This window comes from Toxotes jaculatrix, chromosome 4 (genome assembly GCF_017976425.1).
Source record: "Toxotes jaculatrix isolate fToxJac2 chromosome 4, fToxJac2.pri, whole genome shotgun sequence".
In the NCBI taxonomy this organism is placed as follows: Eukaryota; Metazoa; Chordata; class Actinopteri; family Toxotidae; genus Toxotes; species Toxotes jaculatrix.
Window position 1 is genome coordinate 21,973,122 of NC_054397.1, and position 23,979 is coordinate 21,997,100.

General features: G+C 43.4%; 2 protein-coding genes across 3 annotated transcripts; one reads left to right on the plus strand and one right to left on the minus strand.

Annotated features, from left to right (window-relative positions):
• Nucleotides 1-1,456: 1,456 nt before the first annotated feature.
• On the minus strand, nucleotides 1,457-5,581 carry LOC121180953 (pannexin-1-like). The gene is made up of 7 exons (XM_041036665.1): nucleotides 5,507-5,581; nucleotides 4,724-5,019; nucleotides 3,221-3,342; nucleotides 2,691-2,890; nucleotides 1,976-2,477; nucleotides 1,709-1,865; nucleotides 1,457-1,591 (listed from the first exon to the last, which is right to left on the minus strand). Exons 2-6 carry the CDS (start codon nucleotides 4,902-4,904, stop codon nucleotides 1,719-1,721), a joined length of 1,152 nt encoding a protein of 383 aa, XP_040892599.1. The 5' UTR covers nucleotides 4,905-5,019; nucleotides 5,507-5,581; the 3' UTR covers nucleotides 1,457-1,591; nucleotides 1,709-1,718.
• A 1,166-nt stretch (nucleotides 5,582-6,747) lies between these two features.
• Nucleotides 6,748-23,634, plus strand: LOC121180280 (meiosis regulator and mRNA stability factor 1). 2 transcript variants are annotated; one of them, XM_041035545.1, is made up of 27 exons: nucleotides 6,748-6,845; nucleotides 7,415-7,625; nucleotides 8,594-9,490; nucleotides 9,699-9,861; nucleotides 10,105-10,319; nucleotides 10,764-10,881; nucleotides 10,974-11,146; nucleotides 11,474-11,992; nucleotides 13,099-13,253; nucleotides 13,427-13,588; nucleotides 13,709-13,895; nucleotides 14,104-14,282; nucleotides 14,440-14,520; nucleotides 14,640-14,879; nucleotides 14,989-15,108; nucleotides 15,209-15,387; nucleotides 15,539-15,759; nucleotides 15,880-16,022; nucleotides 16,170-16,303; nucleotides 16,455-16,657; nucleotides 17,153-17,380; nucleotides 18,049-18,288; nucleotides 18,435-18,686; nucleotides 18,878-18,938; nucleotides 19,044-19,148; nucleotides 19,328-19,495; nucleotides 19,882-23,634. In XM_041035545.1, exons 2-27 carry the CDS (start codon nucleotides 7,470-7,472, stop codon nucleotides 20,091-20,093), a joined length of 5,511 nt encoding a protein of 1,836 aa, XP_040891479.1. In that variant the 5' UTR covers nucleotides 6,748-6,845; nucleotides 7,415-7,469; the 3' UTR covers nucleotides 20,094-23,634. The 2 variants fall into 2 exon arrangements, with proteins under 2 accessions (XP_040891479.1, XP_040891480.1); XM_041035546.1 differs by having other exon boundaries at nucleotides 11,861-11,992.
• Nucleotides 23,635-23,979: the final 345 nt, after the last annotated feature.

A 23,979-nucleotide genomic window follows, 5' to 3' on the forward strand; every position in this document is an offset into this window, starting at 1 on the left:
GATCCCATTGGACAACACAAATTACGTCACACAAATATTATCCAATCATATTATTTAAAGCACTTGTAGCCGCGGTAGGCGGAGCCTCCAACTCCGTACTGTTATGTACATTAGTTTTATTTCTAACTATAGTAATTGTAATTGAAAATGTGTTTAACGTGCCTTATTAATTTGTGAACACAGTTTTCTGTGATATTGAATTTCAATTAAACCTACCGTAATGTAATAGCACTGATTGCATTCTATTAACTACACTCTCCACTCAAACTGCCCATGGATTCAGGCTGTTGATTCAAATTCTGACCCAAACATCCTCTGAACTGCTGCTCACTGGATGGTTTTTGCTTTTGACTCCATTCAGAATTAAACTTTAGAAACCATTGTGTGGGAAAATTCCAGGAAACCAGCAGTTTCACAAACACTCAAACCAACAATCAGTCCACAGTAAAAGTCACTGAGATCGCATTTTCTCATTCTGATGTTTGGTGTGAACATTAACTGAAGCTGCCACATCACTGGCTGATTGGATAATTGCATGAAGAAGCAAGTGTAGGGGTGTTCCTAATAAAGGGCTGGGTGAGTGTACCCTGGTTCTGTGTGCATGTTAGTGCACACTTATTTGCAGTACATGTACCTATGCTAAAATATTTTTTTCCTTATTCAAGACAGCAGCACAGGACTTAGCGTAGTGTCCAGTGCTCCACACTCACTGGCACATCAAACTCTAGTGTCATTTCCTTCCACTTTCCGTGAAATGTGCTTGTTTGCTGTCAAACAGACTCGGATGAGAAGATTTAGAAATTTTAATCATGTATGACCACAACACAGATTGGTCACACTTCTTCCCTGTCTCTGTTATAAGCCATTTACAATCACAATGGACAACCCAGGGTCTTGTTTTACTTTCAACATGCACATACAGTACACAGCTGTTGTTAACATCACATTTACAGGCAAATAATCACATGCTTTACAGTCCAGACAAAGGTGGTTCATTCCCAACACCCAACAATCCATGCTTATGTTAAGCATACGTTGGATGGACAAAAGTTCACCAAATCAATGCTACATCTTCTCATTACTGCACCTTAACTATGAATACATCTAAGCTCTGTGTTTAGAAACTTCTCTCATTTTAACATAAAGGGGAAGAATGCTTTTGCACCTGGTAAATAAATGTACAGATTTCAGTCCATGGCTTATATTACAGATAGTGATTGGAAGGCAATTCAGATCCTGAGAAGAGTAAAATGTACTCCCCCCCCCCCCCCCCCCCCCCGAACTGAAACTGAAACATTTTATTTTCATTTCAGAAAAAAGGCAATGTTTCAGATAGCCCCAGACCTGAGTCACTTGTCCTTGGTGTTTTCACATATATTCAAAAATATGACATCTAAGAAGCTGCTCAAATAACGTAATGTGTGAATGAGCATAGGCCACCTCTGTTTTTCCTGTGGATTACAGTGCACTGGGTCATACGCCAGCAATTCAGATAAAAGCAAGTGCACAGGGTTTGTTCCCACTTCTTCTTTTCCATCACAGCAGGGCTTATTTTCATCAGGTCACTTATTTCGTAACAAGACAGAGAGACCTGAAGGAGAAAAAAACAACTTTAATTTTAAATACACAGCACAATCAATCGATTTCACTGATGTTAGCAATGTATTGTGCTAATAAATTCACTTCAACAAAAAATGTGCTCCTTCACCTCAGAGGAATCATTGTTCAGGCTTGGTGTTTTTGTTTTCCTTGAGTGGGCACATCTTCTTACTGTCTAAAACATCCGTCTTCACCTGACTCAGCGTTCGCAGTAGGCACATGGTGTCAAACCCCTCATCACCAGCCTCTTGCAATAACTCGAGCACCTGTAAATAAAACATTTTAACTCTCCCCTTTCATAGCAAAAGCAACAGCAAATACAAGTGACATAGTTTAACCAACATACTGGACCTACAGTATCAGCTCTGAGACCCACCTGCAGACACTTAAAAGATTTGAGTTCACTCAGGTTCTCCTGCAGGAACAGCAGATAGATGCTGAGGTCATTGTAGAAAGGCGTGACCACACCCAAAGAACCAAATCCTGGCAGCATCTCATAAGGCCGGAGGAAGCCTGAGCTCTGACGTGCTGGTCCAAGAGCAGCATACACCACCAGCGGAGCAAGGAGCACGTACACCACCAGATTGATGTAGCTGAGCAGCCTGAAGACACCAACTGCTACGAGCTTGCACTGGACGGCAGACGGCACCATGCTGTCGTTCTTCAACACCCCTGTCCGCAGGTCACAGGGAAACTCATCGGTGAAGGAGGCCAGTTGGATGTAGTAGCCAAGGTAGAGACAGGCCAGCAGGAGGATCAGCAGGGTCAGGCCCCGGCATGCCAGGTACTTGACCACGAGGCAGTGAGAGAGGCGTTTGGTCTTCAGATACTGCTCCACTAAAGGGTATTTGAAGCAGCCCTCAGCCAGGTCCAAAGCACTGCTGGAGAATTAATACGTAATAAATGCATACAGGCGTGATGAAATGATTTCAACTGTTTTGAAATGCACCATACCATGTACCAGAACAATAAGAGAAACACATAGCAATAACAGAATCATCTAAAAGAAACACAGCTAGAAAACACACAGTTGATTGACTAAAATGGCAGCTTGGATCATGATAAAAGACCATGAAATAAATGCTGTTTACCTCTGGGTGTCCTCGGGTGCATCCTTGCTATCTAAGGATGCCAGATTCTTTGCAAGTCTAATGGCACGATTGTAAAAGCGGTCCAGCTCCTCCATGATGAAGTTGAGGTCAGAGGAGAGGTGCGGAGCTGCAGTGAAACGCCAGAGCAGGGCTGGGATGTACATGAGGATGGCCAGTAAGAGCAGGATGTATGGAAAGAACTGAGTCAATCACAGAGAGGGAGAACACAGAGCAGAGGAATAACTCATTAGATGAACAGGATGAAAATCCAGCTCTGTCTCATCAGTCAGGGGCCTAAGAAAATGTTATGGCACATAATGACTCAGCTGATCAGTCAGTGTGCATCTGTAGCTGACTCTGGATGCCTTGATTTAGGATATTTATGGACATATGTTTGGCTATTCTTTAACTGATTCATACTGTTAAGTTCCAAAAGTATTAATACAAACATAAAAAAAACATCTCAAAATACACATTATCAAACTGCCAGTACTCATCCCTGGCAGTGTGTGCTGATGTGATGTTTGTACCTTGTGCAGCCATAGGGGGGAACTGTCAGCTTGTTGCTGCACTGCAGCCCAGCAGAATGAGTCCACATATGCAGCCTGTTTCCAGGAGAAGTTAGTGGGAGCAAAGCAGCTGATCTGGGTACCTGGATGAGGAATGTGAAAAATCAGTCAGCGTTGACAGGCATTTTGGTAACTCAGCAAAAAGAAACAAGCACTGCAACAATTGTCAGTCGCCCCTCCTCTGCACTCATGGCCTAATTTGTTGCTGGGTTGTTTTCAGCATACTTTGAGATAATAATTACATCATACCCTATTATGGTGGGGGTACAATAGGAAATTCAGTCAGGCTTTACAATTCACAAGTGACCCAGATAGTCGACAGACGGTAATATTTTGTCAGCTCAGGAGCTGTCATATTATCACAGACTGATGCTTTAAACAAACTCAGCACATTCTCACAACAGGAATTCAATGCTCTGTGTGATAGTCCACCCACTATGAGTTATATCAACTACACTATCAGTCACAGTTGTATCACTCATTTAAAATAAGTCAACTTTTGTTTGTGGGCAGAGTGTGAGGCAGTGGGCCTTTTATGTAATGGTAGGGCAGCTAATTCTGTTAGCTGTCTGGCTTACTGGGACACTTGAACACAACAGAGCTATTGTTATTTACAGTGGGTAAAGCACAGGTATTAGAAAATGTCCGCTGTTTAAAAAAAGCCAACCCACATCTCACATTTCTCAGCCTTCCTCTCTGTGTCTCAGCCTTTGTGGTTGATATAATGTATTTCAGAGGGAAAATCGATGTGGGATTTTGTCCATGATGTCTTTCAGTCTTGGAAGAACTCTAAAAGTCTTGTCAAGGCTTACAGTGTAATGGATCCATCCTGTCTTAGTGTCTCTTGCAGGACTGGCTGCACTAGCAGATATTCATAACAGCAACAGTCTGTTGTTATGTTGTACGTCACAACACTGTGACCAGTGAAGATTATGCAGATTTGTTCTGATCTGCTGAGTGCATCACCTTCTGTTTAACTGTGTGAGTCTTTTTACACTCACACCCGTCCATAGGGGACCAGTATATCTATAAAGGCTTGATTTCAGTACATGTTTGTCAGGATGTGAAGCTGCTTATGTGCCCAAGGTTTCCATCATCAGCACCAGCACCACCAGCAGCAGCAGCGCGTGGATGAGTCTGTCAGGGCGTGAGAGAAGCAGAAGGGTGGAGACTTAAACCACACCTTCTCCAGCATTCACACCTCTTTCTTTTTCTGTCCATTTACCGATTGTGACTCCCCTACATGCATAAATACCACTGTGGTGCCTCATCCGCCACAACATGTGAGTAGCTTTAAGTGAAACAAACTGCGCTATAGCAGTAGCTGTGTAGCCAAGGGAGAGACAAAGAAGCTCTGCACTGACTGGACAGGCTTGACCATGTTTTCATTCTGCATGTTTAAATCCAAGGGATTATAACCTAAGACTTCTCACAGGGTGCTCACTAATTTTTATAACAACTCACCGACTGACACCTCTTGAGCAAAAGCGAGCGAGATGAGAAACAAAGGCAGGCCCACTGCGAGAAACGTGACTATTTTGTCCACCGCCAGCTCCAGGCGCACGCCTTTGTACTTTGCCTCCGTCTGGTCCTTCAACAGAAAGTCGGAAAAAACGTACTCCGTGGCTACGTGGGCAATCGCCATGACGGGCGGGAACAAAAAGTCGCAGTTGTCTCTTAATTGATAGAAGAGTCAGTTTCTTTTCATTAAGCCAAACGCGAGCTGCGTCTGAGGGTTTGGGTTAATGAAAGAGGTCCCGCTGTGGAGAAATGTGGATAATGTATTTAAGACACTGAGCCGTTATTGTTTACCTATCTCCATTCACAACCGGGGCTGATGGTTGAACCTGCTGCCCCGTTACTTTATACCCCAGACATCACAGGGAGCAGAGGGGGGAGGTGGCTGGCTGCCAGCCTCTAGGTGGCGCTGTTGTGCCTTTAAGTGCACCTGCCATAAAATCCAGGCCACGAAGTGAGCGCTAATCAAAAATGGTCAATTAAAATGTATTAAATTTTAAATGATCTTTTAAACGAATTAAGACCATTCAGTTTTTTAAATTGGCTATATTTAGTTCTGCTTTGTTAGTTCTAATATATGATCATTTCAATTAGTGGTGGAGGAGATATCTTTGTATCTAAAGTTTTATAGAACTAGATTATTTCTAGTAAATTTAATCCTTATTTTCTTACACAAGAATGCAATACATTGACATGAATGAACAAATATTACATGAAAAAGTGCAATACCTTGTCGAGGTTGCCCCCAGTGTTCTTGTTATAATCAAGGATGATTTGGGGCTTTTTGTCCTCTGTGGCACTGAGCCATGAGAATTTGGCCCTCTCTCTTGTTGCCAGGTAGACACCAGCAAGAATCAAAAGACCCAGGTATCCCTGTAGATCTGTTTTATCCATCTTCTTCCAACTGTCACCATACACATGACGCCATTTTGTCATTTCCAGCACTATCTTTTCAATTTCCTCTGGCATAAACAACTCCAATGTAGACTTTATGCTATCAAACAGCATACCTTGTTGGCCCTCGGGGGATCCTTTCCCTCTCTGCACCCAACATATGCCGTCAGTCACTTGGAGGAATGGAGGACCAGAGAACATTTCCATCTTTGCATTGGAAAATATCTTCATTTCCAGCAGGCTCCTCTTCATCACTTGATTCCTCCTCATCAGTTGGAGCAAAATCAATCATCTTCAGTGATGTTCTCTTCTTCTGACACTTCCTCCTCTTCTTCTGCAGGTTCTTCCTTATCTCTCTCCTCCACACGGCTCAAAATGAAATCAAGAGCCTGTGGTTGAGTGTAGGTTCTCTTCATTGTGCTGTCTCAGAATGAAATGTGAAATGCCCCAAAGATTTGTAAACTCAGTTTTTTTTTGTTGATTGTTATCTTGTCTCCAATTGGGTTAGGGCATATCAAAAGGTGAAATGAACATGTTTACAAATGTGTAGCTTGTGTGTTGTCTGAAGGCCCAATGGAAAAGTCCAATGCTTTAAAGTGTGTTTGACTGTGTGTCTGTGTGTGTGTGCATGTGTGTGTAGCCCCATGTAGGTAGATCAGAAGTTGTGATGAAATCAGGTTTACACAGCTGTAGCTTTAAAGTTGCATTGCACCACTAAATGTGGCTGGGTCAAATTGGCCCGGGAAGAACACAGATGCTATACATTTTAATAAAACACACATAATTCAACAAAAATAGTAATAATTAATTTTCCTTGCAAAGAGCATAGTATGGACCCATTCATGTCATTTTCAGACAATTATATGGAAGAAAATCAAAGTTATGACATAACAAAAAAGACAACAAGAGGGTTAAATAAATAAATTTTAGAGCTAGGTGTTTGTTTAGTGAATTGCAAGTGGGACCACATTAAAACAACATGTTCCGTAAAAAATATTCGACGTGCACCTACTATGCCGTTCGTCGTTCACTGGGCGTAACAATAACATTTGCGACAGCTGTGCAGGCTTTCTGGCAGACGTAGGTTACAAAAAGGTGCGGGTTTCTAGGGAGACAGATAGAGGGGAACGGTAACAGTCCTTTGAGGAAGATGTGAAAGACGAGATCTTCTCAGGTAGCTAATGAATTAGCTGTTCTGGAAATTGTTCACCATTACCAAAATGAGGGGTTTTTAACCTAAAGACAGTGAACGGCAGCATGTTGGAGTAGCTGTGTATATGCTAAATAAGCTAAGTGACGATGGTGCTTGTTGTTAGCTTAAATGTAACGCTAGCCGAACAGTTAACGTTAAATTAGTTCATTTCAGTAGCAGTCTAAAGCTAGCTGAATACGCCCGCCATAAACAATAGAGTCAAGAGAAACCACGCTAAGCTAGTTGCTTGTAGGTAACGTAACGTGGGTTCAGTTAGTTCGCTTTGGTGAAACCATAACTGTGGCGTTTGTTAGCTTCGAATAAACAGACCTTACTTGCAAAGTTTGTTGACGTTATGTACGCAGTCCTGTCTCATTTACTGATTGTAAACTGCGACCATACCTGTGCTACTATAGATGACTCAGTAAGGACTTTACTCAGCTGTTTAAATGTATTGCAATAATGTGAACTAAAGGACCCAGCGAGTTGTTAAGAGGTGATGTAAGACAAGCATGTTGTGTAAACATTTAACTTTCGTTTCTTCGTAATAGGAAAGTATGAGAGAGAAGAGAGTTGAAAGTATGGTGAAAGACCTCCCTGGGTTGTATGATGGAAGGACTGGGAAAGGAGAGATCCATGTGCAGCGCTAGTACCTTCCCATGGCTCAGTCACCCCAAAACAGAGGCCTCAACCCTGCTATGGAAACTCAAAGACTGCTTCTCCACCTCTGAGACAACCGCCCCTCATCACACAGATAAAGAAGTACGTATTTATCTGCATGCAGAACAGGTGACACATACACAGCACGTAGTTATGTAGAGCAGAGTGGAGGAAGTTGAATCAAACTTTCAGGTGCATTATCACAGATCAAATTCTGGGCAAAAGCCCATTTATGTAAACTATTATCTATTATTTCACTTTTATATCAAATATCAGGATTGGTTTGTGTTTGTTGTTGTCAAGATGTCCAGTGGTTCAGACAGTTCCAGTCCTAGATAATCCTCCTTTTCTGAATTTTTAAATGTTTTTACATTGCAGAATAAAAAAATAAGTATTTGCAGTACAAATATCATTTATCAGTGTGAACGCATCTGCCTTTAAACCCCTTTCATGGGGAACTTCCCTATTGTGGAGCAACTGTGATCAGAGTTTGAAATGCAGACATAACAATAGTGAAACCTTGTGAAGGAAGAGCAAGGTAAAAGGTCTTTTCTTGTATTGGTATTGGTTTGAGGTTTGCACCTCTTTGTCAAACCAGCTCACTGTGGCTACATCTCCTTCTACTATATTTCTCTTGCAACACCTACCTGGTGCCAAAGCACAAAATGTTTTGTTGGATCATAAAGCACTGAGACTACCTGATAGGTAAAAGTCAGAGGAATATAAAAAGTAAACTCTGAACCTTGTACATAGGAGCAACAAAATAACTAAAAGTTGAACACTGAGAGTATCAAGAATGATGCTTTCTCACTGGTCACCTGAGTAAAGATGGTATGTTGAGCCAATTAATAGTGATGACACAGCTTGGTTGAGGGTGGAGTTTGGTCCTACACTCTGCATGACCACACTATTGGTGGGCAGGGCAGTTATCTCCTGCTGTGAGGGTGCTACACAAATGTATGTTATGTGATTTCACATAAATAAGTTTGCACACTAACAAACAACATAACCAACAGAACTGAAGAGAGATGATCTTTTCCTTTTTTTTTTTTTTTTTTTCAATTTTCCAGAACAATTACATGGAGAGCAGAAAGGCTGTGCTGGAATTGAAAGATGTCCCTCCTCCTCCTCCACACCATACTTCCTCCTCCCAATCATCCCAGCCCTTCTCTCTGGCCCCTCTCCCTTTGCCTCATCCCTGCTTGCCTCCCCCACCTCAGCTTGCACAAGGCTCCCACCAACAACAACAACCACCACAACAGCAACAAGAGGGGGTTAGCCCCAAAGTAAGCATTTGCACTCATTGTGACTATTGTAGCACAGAGGGCTATGGGTTATTAGGTGGTGGTGGTGTTGTTGGTAGCAGTAGCAGTAGCAGTGTTGCTGGTGTTGTCTCACTCTATATTGCCCCAGGCTCTCTGGGAGCACCTGTTAACAACAGCAGTATTAGCAGGTCTGGGCCTTGCTCTGTAGCCTCATCTGTTCATCAGTGTAAAAATAATCTGAGCTATGGAAGTGGAGGTGAATCTCTTGGTCCTTTGTTCAGTCTTGGTTGCAAGCCTCAACTGCCCTCCTCTGTCGCTACGTCTCAGCCTGTCTCATCACACCCCTACCTCCCCTGCTGCTCGGGGCTTCTCCGCACCTACCCAGCTTTACCTCTCCCATGCAGTCAACCCAGTCTGTTTCCCTCCTCAGCTCCTTTAGCTTCTTCTCTCCCCTCTGTTTCCTCTCTTCCTTCTCCATTGCATGGCTCTTGCCTGGTCTCTTCTGGCTACTACACCTGTGCGATGGACTGCAGCCCATCAGCCAGAAGATCCCAGAGAAGCACACTCTGTGGCCACCCAACCCCCACCACCATCACTACTACAACCACATCAGCACACTTCTGTTCTAATCCTATGCACCTAAATGTAGAACGCACGGTTTGTGTGAAGGGAGCACACTACTGCCAAGAGTGCTTGTTGAAGGTTGGTAGTGTTCTCTTTATTTACTGTGGCTTTCTTTGTATTTGTGTGCCATGAAGACCCTTTTAGGTACTTTTATCTGCATGGATGACCATGATGAGGTTTTGTATTTGTATGGTTTCAAAATGCATTTGCATACTATTAGTTGCTGTTGATGTCAGTGTTATTTCTGTTCTCCCTGACAGTTGTATTCATGTGTGCCTATTTGCAGCCAATGAATGGTCTGGCATCAGAGTCAGACAAGGTGTGGCCCAATGTTCCTGTTCCCCAGACTGCTCCCATCCCTGTCCCCATTTGCAATGGCTGTGGCACCTCCTCTGATAGCATGATGCTCATGCCATCGAACAGCCTTGGCAAGACTGGCCAGAAGTATGGTTAGTGGGCTCTAAAATATAATTTTGAATGCTTTCATATACATATAATTCATTGATATTTTATATCAGATTGGTTATGATGATCTTGATCGGTCTGTGTGAAATAGCAAGTTCTATGGAATTGGAGTTGATATGAAACTTTCTTCCATCCGAATTAACTACAATGACGACGAAATAACTAAGAATTTGTTAAGACACTGGAAAAATAAGTGTGTTTAGAATGATTTTTTTACCGTGTGTCAGGTTCGCCAGAGAATAGTGGTCCTGAGAACATCCCTCCTGTGGGTGTCTTCTGGGACATTGAGAACTGCAGTGTTCCCAGTGGACGCTCCGCTGGAGCTGTGGTCCAGCGTGTTCGCAGCCGTTTCTTCCAGGGCCATCGTGAGGCGGAATTCATTTGTGTCTGCGATATCAGCAAGGAGAGTAAAGCTGTCATCCAAGAGCTCAATAACTGCCAGGTACAAACAATAATTTCTAATATTGGGAAAGATTTTCATGGTCACACTATTACAAATAACGAGTCATTAATCAAGTAAAATCCTGACTGATTAGTCATCTGCCACTGAGCTACAGTTTTATAATGGACAGAGTAGATGCTGTGGGAATAAAACAGGAGTACATTTACCAGTAAGATAGGGCTTGAATGATGGAATTAACTGACTTCATGCTTTATCAAACTATGCCATATTATTGCATTTTATTTTTCCACCAAATCCAAATCTGTATAGTGGAAGTTCAACAGTAAAATTACGACTTAATACTGACACTAAAGGCGTTTCTATGTTTAACATTAACCTCATAAAATGACAGTAACATGTTAAGTAATTCTCGGCTAAAAGGGAAAAAAGCAAAAGAAGATCCAGTAATTCAGCCAATATGTAAACATAAGTTTGCTTCATCAGGTTACTGTTGCACATATCAACGCCACAGCCAAAAATGCTGCGGATGACAAACTTCGCCAGAGCTTGCGTCGCTTCGCTGAGACCCACACTGCACCTGCAACTGTTGTACTCGTATCCTGTGAGTTCAGCCCAGATTCACATTAATCAACCACAGCCTTGCTCCTGGCAAAGGATTCTGTGTTAAGTGTTATCTCTTATCATTATTAACAGCGGATGTGAACTTTGCAAGTGAGTTGAGTGACCTGCGTCATCGCCACGGTTTCCAGGTAATCCTGGTCCATGGCAACCATACATCGTCAGCCCTTCTGCAGCACGCCCACCGCCACGTGGCCTTTCAGGAGATCACAGCTGATCTGCCGCCACGAATGCTTGAAAAAGCACAGGTAGGCCTCAAAGATGCTTCACTCAGGCTTAAAAAATACTTCTTCCTCCTCTTGTTTATTAAAAAAGGTAAGTTCCTGCTGGCAAGAATAATCAAGCAGAATCTCATTTTAGTGTGGACCAAGAGGTCAGAGAGTGAAGCAGAAGTGAATTTGATCATTTTAAATTTTCTTTTAGGGGTCTTTATCATTTTTCCTAATCTATAGGACTCTCAGCCATTCCGAATTGTTTCTCTACTAAAAGGAAGACTGCTTTATTTTATTTTATTTTTTTTAAGTGAAAATTATACAAACCAGACAGGCGCGCTGTCTCTTCCTCCCCTTCTTCAGCCCAGTTTCAACCTCCTCTATGTGCACAACCTCCCTGTCAACTGTGACAAGAGCCTGCGGAACGCTGTGAAGCTCAGGCTCCGCCGCCTGTCTGACAACTGCGGTGGCAAAGTGCTGGGCATGTCCCAGGGCACAGCAGTCCTCCGTTTCGGCAGCCCTGAGGCAGCTGCGCGTGCCCGCAAGCGAATGGAAAATGAGGATGTGTTTGGTCGCCGAATCAACCTCTCCTTCTCCCCACGGCCCAGAGATGATGCAAGTCCTGAGCCTGAGCTTCATTCTCAGCCCCATCACTTGCCTCAGACTCTGCCCCAGCCCTATCAAACCCAGGATTCAATGTTCGCCCCTCTCCCATCTATATCCTCCTTCTCTTTTCTGCCCCTGGAGAAGCCCAGGTCACCCAGGAGGCCACGGCGAGCAACACGCCCATGCCACACCCCTGGCCCAGTGCCTGAAAGGCCCTACAGCCCCAGGAGGGGGTGCAGTGGGCCTCCCGGTGGTGCTCCAGCCAAGCCCCATCAGGTCAGCAGTCTCCATCAGTGCCTGCTTCCCCTTAACCTGCACTGCCCTCTGTCCTTGTCTGGGCTGCTTTGTAAATCGCAGTAGCCCTCCCCCCCTCCCCGCCCCCAAGTGTCCTTCTAATTGCTGCTTTGACACTAACAGCTTGTAGCTGCTTGCTTCATTTGTCTGCCTGTGGTAGCATGTAGCAGCATGTAGCATGTATTAGTTGTTGGTAGTGCTTCATGTGTCCCCTGTTGTCCTGCATGTTCATTGGTCGTGCATCACATTTACACATGAATTAGCCCTGAGCTTTTTGCCTTTTTTTCCTGACTGTCTTGTCCAGTATATCAGTGCTGATATACTGTTTCACTTGAGATGCCAGCTTCTATGATCTGTCCAAAGTCTGCTCCGTGCCTCTATTTATTCTTGGCCCATGCAGTTCTTCATTATGAAAAACCCGACCTGGTGGCTGGAATGACTTGACGTGTTTTTTTTTTGTTTTGTTTTTTTTGCTTGCTCATAACCAAGCGGATCAGTGTGAAACCAGGGATGGGTGTTCTAAGCTTTTCTCTGTAGATACTGTAGAAAATTTCAGTTTCAGGTTTATCCAATATCATTTGCAGCCAAATTGAAGGAAGATGAAATCACTAAGAACATTAAAGTAATTTACAGATTCCTATACAGAGAGAGATTGATATGACTAATAACACAAACAGCACACAAACAGAACTGTAGTAACGTTTCTGTCATAGATCTAGATCATGATTATCAAAACATCATGTATAGGTAAAGCACGCTGATGGGTGTATCATCAGTGAAGTACAGTACATCAGTTACAGCATGATGACAACTACCACAGATCTCTTAAGATGCACAAAATGAATAATAATAATCAGCAGGTGTTTCCCACTATTCTATTATTTCTAGTTAGTTGGTTGATTGTAAATGCAACCTCCAACCCTTAGTAAAACCCTTCCATCATTTTTTCATTGAGCTTATTTTCATATTCACTAACATAACTAATCTCTTCACAATCTCGTCTCCCGCACACACATACATGCACACAAACACATCGACAGAATCCAGCCATTCAACATATTTCAACATTTGCTGTCTGTCTGATCCAGGAGCTGGGTACTCTGGAGGGCAAGTCCAGAATGGGCTTTCACCAACTGGATAAAGGGCGTGCTGCTTCCTCTTCCCCCCACAGCAATGGTGAGACCGGGTCCCTCGAGCAGATGTCCAAACCTGGCCTCACTGGAGAGTCCATGTACAGAAGGAGGTACACACAGGGGAAGGGGCACCAGCGTACTTATGATGGATTGTATTCTTTTCCTTAAAAAAAAGTTTCTCAGAAAGAAAAGTATCAGGCAGCATGATGAACAGTGCAAGAAAGGAAAAAGCATTTGGAAGCACAGCACGTGATTGTCCCTTTTTTTTTTACTTTCCATGTAGAAGAGAGGGCTCTAGTCCTCACAGTGCAACTGAGTCCCCTGTAGAACAAGGAGACAGGAGCTCAGGGGAGTTCCACATTAGCACACCCTCAGCCTTCAGCAAGCTGAACCTGCACAGGAGCTTCAGTCCTCTTGTCCTCTCCCAGGGCTCCTGGTCCTCCAGGTGACATATTCTTTTTAATTCACTAATGTTTAAGTTGAGCTACAGCATATAGCCTCTTTATAGTAAACATACAGACCTTCATAATATTAAATGTAATCCATTCCCTTTCTCCAACATTAGGAGTGCGTCCCCATGTCTGTCCAGCCGCTCCTCACCTATTCTTGCTGCCCCTCGCAGCCCGTGTCCTGAAGGTCCCCCTGAGCCATTCTCGGAGGGGGCAGAGGTCCAGGTGGGCAACCTGGACTACAGAATGTCCCGTAAGGACCTGCAGCAGACACTGCATGACACCTTCTCCCGATATGGGCGGGTAAGCCGTGTTCCAGTGAAGTTATTGCACTGATTTATGTGCAAATTAAAAACGCCTATATCTTCTTGTTCGACAAAATGTCTTAAAGAATAAAGTATTTTAAGATGGATTGTCTCCTTCCTGTAATAAGATTGTTTGCAGATATTCAGTTTGAAATCAGTTGAATTACTGTCTCAAGTCTCCTTGGGGTTTGACTTGTTTTGTCAAGGTGAAAGCTGTGGAGCTTAGCCCCCACACTGACTATCAGCTGAAGGCCACAGTTCAGATGTTGTCCCTACAGCAGGCCATCAGTGCTGTCAGTGGCCTGCACCGCTACAAGATCGGAGGCAAGCGCATTCAGGTGTCTCTGATCACCGGTGGCAGCAACAAATCTCTTGCCATGCTCAGGTACAGTTTGTGTGGAGTGACATCGGTTAATAGGATGGTCATAGTTTGCTTTCACTCTGATATTAGGATTTTTGTGAGATTTTCAGATTCAGTTTTTTTTCTTCAGCTTTTCTGGTTTGGATTGTGGTGGTAAATTTAATCTTTGTCCATTATACAGCACAGAGATCATCAGCATTCTTCAGGATGCACCTGCCAATTGTCTTCCCCTGTTCAAGTTCACTGAGATCTATGAGAAAAAGTAAGTAACTGGTTTTCAGCTAATGGCCTTCAGGCCTGAGCAGCTTTACATATTTTCTACTTAGAATATGGGAGTCCCAAAATTAAAAGATATGCATTACTCTTTTGTCCCGCCTCCAGATATTCCCGTAAGCTGGTGGTTGGGGATCTATACAGACTACCAGAGGTGGTGGCGGTGCGGGAACAGGGAGGCTCGAGGCTTGTGTGCCTTCTACCCAGCAGCCAAATCCGTCAGAGTCCACTGGGATCTTCCCAGTCCCTAGAGGGCTCCTCTTCAGCTAGTGGCAGCCCCGTGGTGTTTGAGGAGCTGGAGTACCACGAACCTGTCTGCAGGCAGCACTACGCACAGCAGGACTTCAGGTACCCAACTGTTAGGCAGTGTTAAACACCATTATCTTATATTAAACAATTTCAGCTGACTGTCACACCTGTTTCCATCACTGATTATGTGTCTCACCTCTTTTTGCAGTGAGGCTGACTTTGACCCTGACTCCTATAAAATCCCATTTGTTGTGATGTCTCTGAGCACCTTGGCCTCCGAGGTCCACAGTCTGTTGCAGTCACATGAGGGCACCCTACCACTACTCAGGTGACAACCAGCTCTTCAATCCATGTATAAGTATTTTTTATGTCAAACAGTTTTCACACATCATAAATAAAATCAGTAACGTAGTATGTTTTCCATTTAGTTTTCCAGACTGCTATGCGGCAAAATTCAGCCCTCTGCAGCTGGGCAATGAGACACTGGAGGGTGGTGTTCCCCTGGAGCACCTCATTACCTGTGTACCCAGCATCACAATAGTCACAGCTCAGAATGGCTTCAAAGTCATCAAGTGGATCCACAACAAACCACCAGCACCCAACTCTGGTAGGAACATTTACCGATTTTATTCAGGGTTGTTTGTTGACATTTTAGCTCAGATATGTTCAATTTCCTACAGTCCTAGACCCACATAGTGCTATCTGTCTATGACATATGTATTTCTCATATTTTAAATGTGTTTATTTTTTTCATACAGAGCCATGGATTCAGCGCTGCAAAAGTCCAGTGGGCAACCCTCAGCTCATTCAGTTCAGCCGAGAGATTATCGACCTGCTGAAGAGTCAGCCTTCCTGCATCATGCCCATCAGCAAGTTCATACCCTCGTACCACCATCACTTCGCCAAGCAGTGCCGCGTCTCTGACTATGGCTACTCTAAACTGCTGGAGCTGCTGGAGGCTGTGCCCCATGTTCTGCAGGTATTGAGGATAATGAGAATAGTGCATGAATTTTATAATGTAATTTTTAAAAAAACTTTTTTACAAATCCTAATTGGACTGTTTTCATGTGTTTTTAATTTTAATTTTGGTTGCCTACAGATCTTGGGCATGGGTACCAAGCGTTTACTGACCCTGACCCATCGTGCTCAAGTGAAGCGCTTCACCCAAGACCTGCTCAAACTGCTCAAATTTCAAGCTAGCAAGCAAGTGGCCATCAAAGACTTCATGCAGGCGTACCACTGGTCAGTCGACATTGCTTGGAGATGTAGATGATGCTCTCACATTGTCCTTGTGTTTTGTTGAGGCTGGAAAAAACTGAGCGTTGCAGAAGAGGTTGGATCATCATTATCATGGTCATGCGTAATGAAAATCTCCCCCTTGTGTATCAGGTGCTTCTCCAGAGACTGGAGAGTTATCGACTATGGCATATGTGACCTGATGGACCTGCTGACCGAGATCCCTGAAACCACCATTACCATAACACACCAGGCCCAGGACACAGTCATCTCTGTTCCCAAAAGAGGTCAGTTTAAACCCGTTATTATTTGTAAGTGAAATTGAAGGTGAATGTTAAATGTTTGTGTCTTGTGAAATATGTTATGAAGCTAATCGAACCTCTTGATTCCAGCATGAAGAATTCTGAACAAATCAGTTTTCCCTTTCTTTGCCTGCAGAGCGTACCATGGAGGAAATTGAGCACACCAAGCAGTTTGCAAAGGAGGTGGTGGACCTGCTTCGACACCAGCCTCACTGCCGAATGCCCTTCAGTAAGTTCATCCCCACCTATCACCACCACTTCGGCCGTCAGTGCAAGCTCAGCTACTACGGTTTCACCAAGCTCATGGAACTCTTCGAGGCAATCCCTGATGTACTGATGGTGAGTAAGGCTGATGTGTGAATTTTTATGCAGTATAATTCCTTGTGCTTCTTGATGTTCCACCTTTAGGCGAGGGTACACAAGGTAATATAGTGTATTGTTGCACCCCCCCCCCCCCCCCTCCCCATGTTGTATAGCCAAAAAGAATATGGCAGTCTTGGACAGTGGACAGTGACAGCTCAGACTAGGTTTTAGGAAATTCTGCTTGCTGCTTTACAGTGACTTGCTGATTCAGACTGAATAGCCAATAGCTGAACACACCCTGATCAGCATCGCATTGTTCCTGTGATATTTGCCCCTGCTACCCAGAATTCTCACAAGGCCAGGTCACAATGTTTTTAACTTTTTGTCCTCAGTCGTGTCCTTGGTTTGAACCAGTTTTAATATTTTATGCACCAAATTTGACATCTGGTGCTGTGTGCAAAGAACTAAGAAATTCCTCTTCTGTTCCTTCATTCGTGAAAACAAATCTAACATGTCCCCTACCTGTGTCAGGTGTTGGAGTGCGGTGAGGAGAAGGTGTTAACTCTGACAGAGGTGGAGCGTATCAAGGCCTTGGCAGCTCAGCTGGTCAAGCTGCTGCGGGCTCAGAAAAACTCCAGCCTTCCTGTCAACCAGCTCCTCACAGAGTACAGCAAGACCTTTGGTTATGGTCTGCGCCTGCAGGACTTTGACGCCAGCTCCCTACCGGCTCTGCTGACCAAACTCTGCCATGTTGTCAAGGTAAGCAACACCTCCTAGGATTTTTTTTAACAGGAAACACAGGAAAGGACTCCAGACAAATCTTGATTTTCCTCAGAGAGAAATACAGAAGTGTTATATGCTTACACATTTTACAGTTATTCATTACAAGTCTGCGTGAAACAACTGGAGAATTGAAATGTTTAGGTTATATTTGGTCAAGTTTTTGTGGTGCCGTTGAATAGCACTGTAGTCCTCATACAGAGTTAATATTCTTTTTGGTGTAACAAGAGTCGTTACAAATTTGTGTTGTTACAAAATCAGTTTAGTAGATACATCTTACTAAAACTAATGCAGTCCAATCCAGCAGTCCTGCAGTAAATCGTCCCGTCATGAAGGTGATAATGGTCAGTTTTGGTTAAGACTGTTTTACAGAGGTGTTGATGCTGAGGTTTGTGATGCTGTTGAATTGTATTACACAAACTAGTTCCCAAAATGATGATGCAGCTGAATCAACACCTCTCTGCCAACGCCAGCTGTCCTCTCTGGTTAAAGTCTGTTGCACACCCAGCATCACTGGGTGTCTTGATGCTCATTAATATTCACTGGGAAAAATCACAGAAGTGTCCTCACTTAGTAAGGCCAGTGTTCTCTACTGTTCAGTAGTTAAGTACCAGTAAACAAACAGATGCTCTCTTTCCATTTTCAAGGTGGTGGATGGCTCGGAGGGTCGTGAAGTGCAGCTGATCAACAGGAAGTCTCTGCGCTCGCTGACATCCCAGCTACTGGCTCTGCTCATGTCCCAAGAAGACGAGCAGGTCAACAAGGGTCTGAAGGTGGAAGAGCTGAGCCAGCATTACCTGACTGTCCACGGAGCCCCGCTCAACCCATGTGAATATGGGTTCCTCTCCCTCAGCGAGTTACTCAAGAGTCTGCCCTACCTCGTGGAGGTGAGTAGAAGGGATATGTTTTTTTTTTTCCTTTTTTTTATTCTTTTAAATCCTTTTTAAGGAAGTTGTAAGTTCACAATTTAGAATAACAGCCCATACTCTCCACAGCCAGAACTGACGGTGTATGGGTTTTTCCTCTTTAACAGCTATATCATGAGGAAGCTGATGATAACAGTAAAGCTGGCAACACTGCCACGGGTCATGGCGAGGAGTGGGTGAGGCTGACCAGGCTTTACCAGTTCGCCCGTAACATACGCGGCCTGCTCCACACCTACCACTACAACCAGATCTTCCTGACCGAGTTCCCGGGAGCTTATAACAAATTTACAGGCTGCAGCCTTGAACCTCGTGCCTACGGATACGTCAGCACTGATGAGCTGCTCAGCGCCATTCCACAGGTGGGAATAATTTCAGTAGATACTTTTACTGTTGCACGTCAAGAGCTTAACATGTTGTCAGTGCCACGTGTCCATAGATAAGGCATAAGTGTGAAATCTTCTGATGCTTTTACATAAATCTTATAAAATTCTTGTAGATTCTCACTTCTGTTCATTTTGTTTCTGATGGCTTTGGGTCATGTGATCATCAGGTGGTCTGGATCAAAGGGCACGGTCACAAGAGGATTATCGTTTTGAAGAACGATATGAAAGGTAAAGGCGACGGCCATCCCTGTCTCTCATACTGTGTTTCATTTATTAAAGTCAAGGATGTGATTTCATGAGACGGTGCTGGATCTGTGTGTCTGATGTGTTTAGCAAGGACAAGCTCTTCAGTTCCCAACAGCCCCCAGCCAGGAGAGCTCACAGAAAGCCAGAGAGACAGCCCCATTAGCAACACAACTTCTGGAACCCAGAGTCCAGGTAATGTCAGTCTTTATACAGAGTGCTTAAGGTTTATGTAATTTGTGTAGTGTTTAATAAATATAATTAAGTAGTAAAAAATCTTCAAATGAGAATACAGTCATGTCTGACATGTGATACCTGTTTTTATCTGCTGTGCCTCAGTGAAGTAAAGTCCAGTTCTTTGTTTTACCTGCCAGGTGGCGATGTAGCTGCAGAGTCAGAGCTGCTGTGTCTCACATCTCCAGTGGACCTGCTGTGTGGACCTGTACCATCCTGCTTACCGTCACCTCAGCTTCACCCCGACCCCGTCCTCCTCCAGCAGGCAGACCTGATTCGCTTCGAGGAAAAAACTCCACCACCAACAGGTCAGCCTAAATGTTCCAAGTTTCATTTAAACCCATATCAGTTAATAAGAGATTTAGCAGAATTGCACGTTGAACAGATTTAATTTTACCCTTCTTAGCTTTTATCTGTGATATTGCAGTTTTGTTATTTTTACTTTAGAAACTAATCATTTTTTTGCTGTTCTCTGTGTTTTCTTGGAGCCAGTCAGTCTGACTGTGTGTTTTGATGATGACCCAGATGCACAGATCTGTACACCAAGTGGTTTCTAGTTTTCAGAAGAGACGTCATATAAAGAGCAAGAAATTACACTGCAGAGAACAGAAATACATTTTAATGAGTACATCACACTTTTATTTGCACCTTTCCTGTCTTTGATGTGGTGTAAGCTCAGTCTGTGTGATTTCAGGGTGCGATGAACCTGAGGTGGCAGCTGCAGCAGTCACTGACGGCACATCTGATCCACCTGAGCAGCCTGGCAGCACAGAAGACTCCGCAGTCACCAAACCTCCAGCGGCCCACAACGTGAAGACGGCCCTGTCCACGGACAGTCCCAGCAGAAGAGCTGCACGCAGCAGAATCAAGCTAGCTGCCAACTTCTCATTCACGGCAGGCCTCTGATCCTCTCGCACATACACATTCATTCTCATACACACCAAGCAATACTAGTTCACACATAGTGTAACTCTGAATAGAAGAGTTGACCGGCTACACTAAACACACTACTCAGAAAAGACCCCAGAAGAGCATTGGTATTATCCCCTTTACGTCCAGACAGGCTGTTGCATCCTTCTGCTTTCTTCTTTATCACTCGTCCACCATCTTTGTTTTCCTTGTTTTCTTATTTCACAATCAGATGCTCACCAAGCTGTGATGATTTTTTTTTTTTTTTTTTCTTGCAGATTTTCTGCAATTCTTTAATTTGCCAAATCCATCTACCGTAAATTAGTTTGGTTGTTTTGTTTGATTTCATCCAGAGGGAAGTTAAATTACGATTCCGCGAATGTGCATCTTCGGTTTAGAGCCATGTTGTGTCGATAAACACTCGCTGGCTTACAGACAATGAATGGAACTGAGTTAGTTGTCACTGTTCAGAGTATTGGTTAACAATGGGAGAAATGCTAGGTTTTATAGTTCCCAAAAATGTAGTTACCCACATTCTCAGTTAGGGAAAAAAATTGACAAATAATTGAAGGTTTGTAGAGATGTTTTGTTCGTGAACCATACTGAGAAACCTTCTTAATCACTTCCCTGCTTTGTTCCCAAAAACAGAAAATTTCATTTATGACATTCACTCAATTTTGAACTAAAGTCCAATTTTGGAGATTTTACTTTGTAGGTAATCCCAGACATGTCAACCAAACTGGCTGCTAAGCTCCTGCCTACTTAATTCTTTTAGTCTTCTTTCGAGCAAAGTATTCACTCTGTCCATTCTTAAGAGGTTAAGAGCTTCTCTTTGAAGTAGATTTTCAGCTAATGTCTCCGTTGTAAAGTAGTTTAAGGACATTATTTTCATTTCCTTTTATATCATGCAGATTATTTAGCAGTCTGTGGAAGAGTTTGGCCTAAATGTGAGGTGTATTTGTTGGCAACTCAATGATGGGACTGAAGAGAGACCACAGTGTTAACTGTTGAGATAGCGTCTTCTTTCCCGGATGCTAACTCTTTGAACAAGTTAAAGTTTGGATCGAAAGGCTTTGAATGATATTGCGATAAGCACCGCTCTCAGGAATTTTTTATCCTCGTGGTATTTTGACTTTATTTATGACAAAGGTTTTGGCTCCTCTCTCTGAGGCCACTGACGAAGGCCTGAAAGAGAAAAGGTGGCTCTTTAATACTCCAGCCAGGTGTGTGCTGAGGCAGCAGGAGCTGACATACACTTCGATTGTTCGTCTTAAGCCAGCAGCCAGTGTGTTTGTGTTCTCTTAGCTATATTTTGTCTGTGAGCGGTTTACACTGTAGTAGGTGGTGTGAAATGTGCTTGGTGTGCATAACTGAGTTTATGCATGGTGTAAACCCAGGAGGAGCAGACAGGAACAGATGATGGCAAGACATTCTTTAAGATCTGTCTTTTATTTCCACCATGTGTTAAGGATCTTAGAGTTGGCTTCACCCTTGCAGTTGCCACAGAAACGCTCAAGGTTTTTTGAGTCAACCTTGTTGCTGGCAGGCACTGTATCCGTGGTGGCGTCCACACCGTCTGAGTTGATGAGTTCGAGGGGAGTAGCGAGCACTCCTGAGTTTGTTTTTGTTTTTGTTTTTTTTGTTTTTTTCTTTATTATTTTAAACGTCAAGGTGAACGGTTGTGAGTTTTTAGGGAAAAGAGATGGGACTGGAGGCGATAGGTTGTTTGTGGAGCAGCGCGGGCGCTCTGAGGAGCCTCCTGAGCAGACTGTGATGTACACACAGAGGACCCTCTGCGGCTCTCTGGAACATGCCGGGCTTTTACAATGGCTTGTATTTGCCACGGTGCCAAAGGAAACGCCATCGTACCTCCCTGTCCCTCACGTCCCACATAGAGGAGTTTTTACTTATTGATGTGTGTCGGTTTTCTCTGTTTTGCTCTGTCTCGAGTGTGTTTACAAGACGGCTGGCTGCCGAATCGCCACCAACTAATGGCGGCTGTCCATCAAGTTTAGCACGACCTAGGTGCCGCTGTTCAGAGAATGGGTAAGAGCCCATTTAATCAGCTTCTGTGCAGTTTCAGTGTTTAGCAGTGTTATACCATGAGTTTTCTTTGACAGACTTGATTTTGACTTGGTGCGCAAAGCCTTTAAATGCTGAGAGAGATTCCACCTGCCAACTCACCAAAATGTCTGGAACACCAATCAATATGTTTTTAAATAGGGCTGTTAATGGCTCGTCTCTCCTACAATGTTTTACGGACTCTCTGGAAACCTCTCTGTTGAAGGGCTGAGCAGTTCAGATTAGTTAATGGTTTAGAATAACTTAGGATAAAAAAAAATGGCTTTAAACGCTCACAAGAAATGTCTAGATTTAAATTTGGAGGTATGAATGCATTACTTTTTGTGTATTTGGGCAAACCATAGCACTCCTCAGAGTACTGCAGTGGCAACTAACTCAGATGTATATTTTAACTTCCCTAACTTAAGCCTTCTCTTGTCCTTTGGTAACAGCGAGAAGCTATTGTACCTGTCAAAATATGCACTTCTGCATAGTTTTGGTTCATGAAATACACACATGAAATTATTTAGCGTTTGGGGAGGGGTTGTATTCATCTCCTCCTCTTTGTTTATTCATTGGATAAAACTGTGTCACTTTGTCTTGCTTATTCAGTTTTTACATCCAGTGACAGTTCTACAGTGTTGGTGTCTGCTGTTAGAGAATAATTTCAAGGAACTTCCTTTAGTCATCACTGCAGCGTCCTTAAAACTCCTGCCTTATGGTTATTTTTTTGCTTTCCTGCTCAACATTTGTCTCACTGATGTGTCCTCTCTACGTTCCACCCCCCCCCCCCCCCCCCCCTCAAACTGTTGCCTCACCGCACCAGAAGTCGCTGTAACAGTCTAACATTGTTGAAGGGACCAAAAAGATTTCCGTTAATAAATTTCACAAGCATCACGTCCGCCTGGTCTCAGAGTTTTTGTGGCTGCAGAAGTAAGAAAAAGAAAGCCAGCGTGTTCCTGAAAGATGCTCTTTAATTAAACACATATATACAGGTAGTTTCAGCTTCTTTTTCTGCATATTTGTTCAATATTCAACATCAGGGTCTTCATAAATGTACTACTACTACAGAACGCTAAGTTATCAGAAGGAAGGTCAAGTGACAAAGAGCAACACTTTGCTTTGACATGAGTCACTAAAATCCTAAATACACTCAAACGTACACCATCTATTGTAGGCATTTACAAGAGAGTTGCATTCAGTTCCTGGTGTTTATCATTTAAAAACGCAAGACTAAGTTCAGAGGATGCAAGTTGTTTGTTGTCAGTAATATCTGCAGTATCCATAGCAACTATGAATGATGTCGTACTACCAATATTCAGTATTTCCTGGTAGCTGATGGCTGAGGTGATGGTAGTATGGCCAGGGATGTGTTATGTTTAGGGAATGAGCCTAAAAAAAAAAAAAGAAACCCCACCATATAATAAAATGATTTAAGTGTTGGTATATACAGAGGCTAACCAACACGATGAAAAGAGTGGCGAGTGGAAACACTGCTGGAAAAGTGGGTCATACTCAATTTCATGACTGTGTAATGAAGAGGTTTAGACACACATTTCAGTGTGGTGCTACAAAATGGGCTCAAATATACAGAGTTGTAATAATTCTCCTATTCCAACATGTTATTTTCTTTAATACTATTATATTCCTACGGTTTGATCTCGTGACCTCTGTTCCTCTTTGTGTTTGCTGTTGAGACTGTGGTTTATTTAGTGTTGAAAATACTGGTGTGCCTGCAGTTGGGGCACAGTTCATTGTCTTCATGCTGATGTTTAATATGACCCAGCTTTGTAGCGGTGTGTGCTGTGGTCAGCACTGAGGC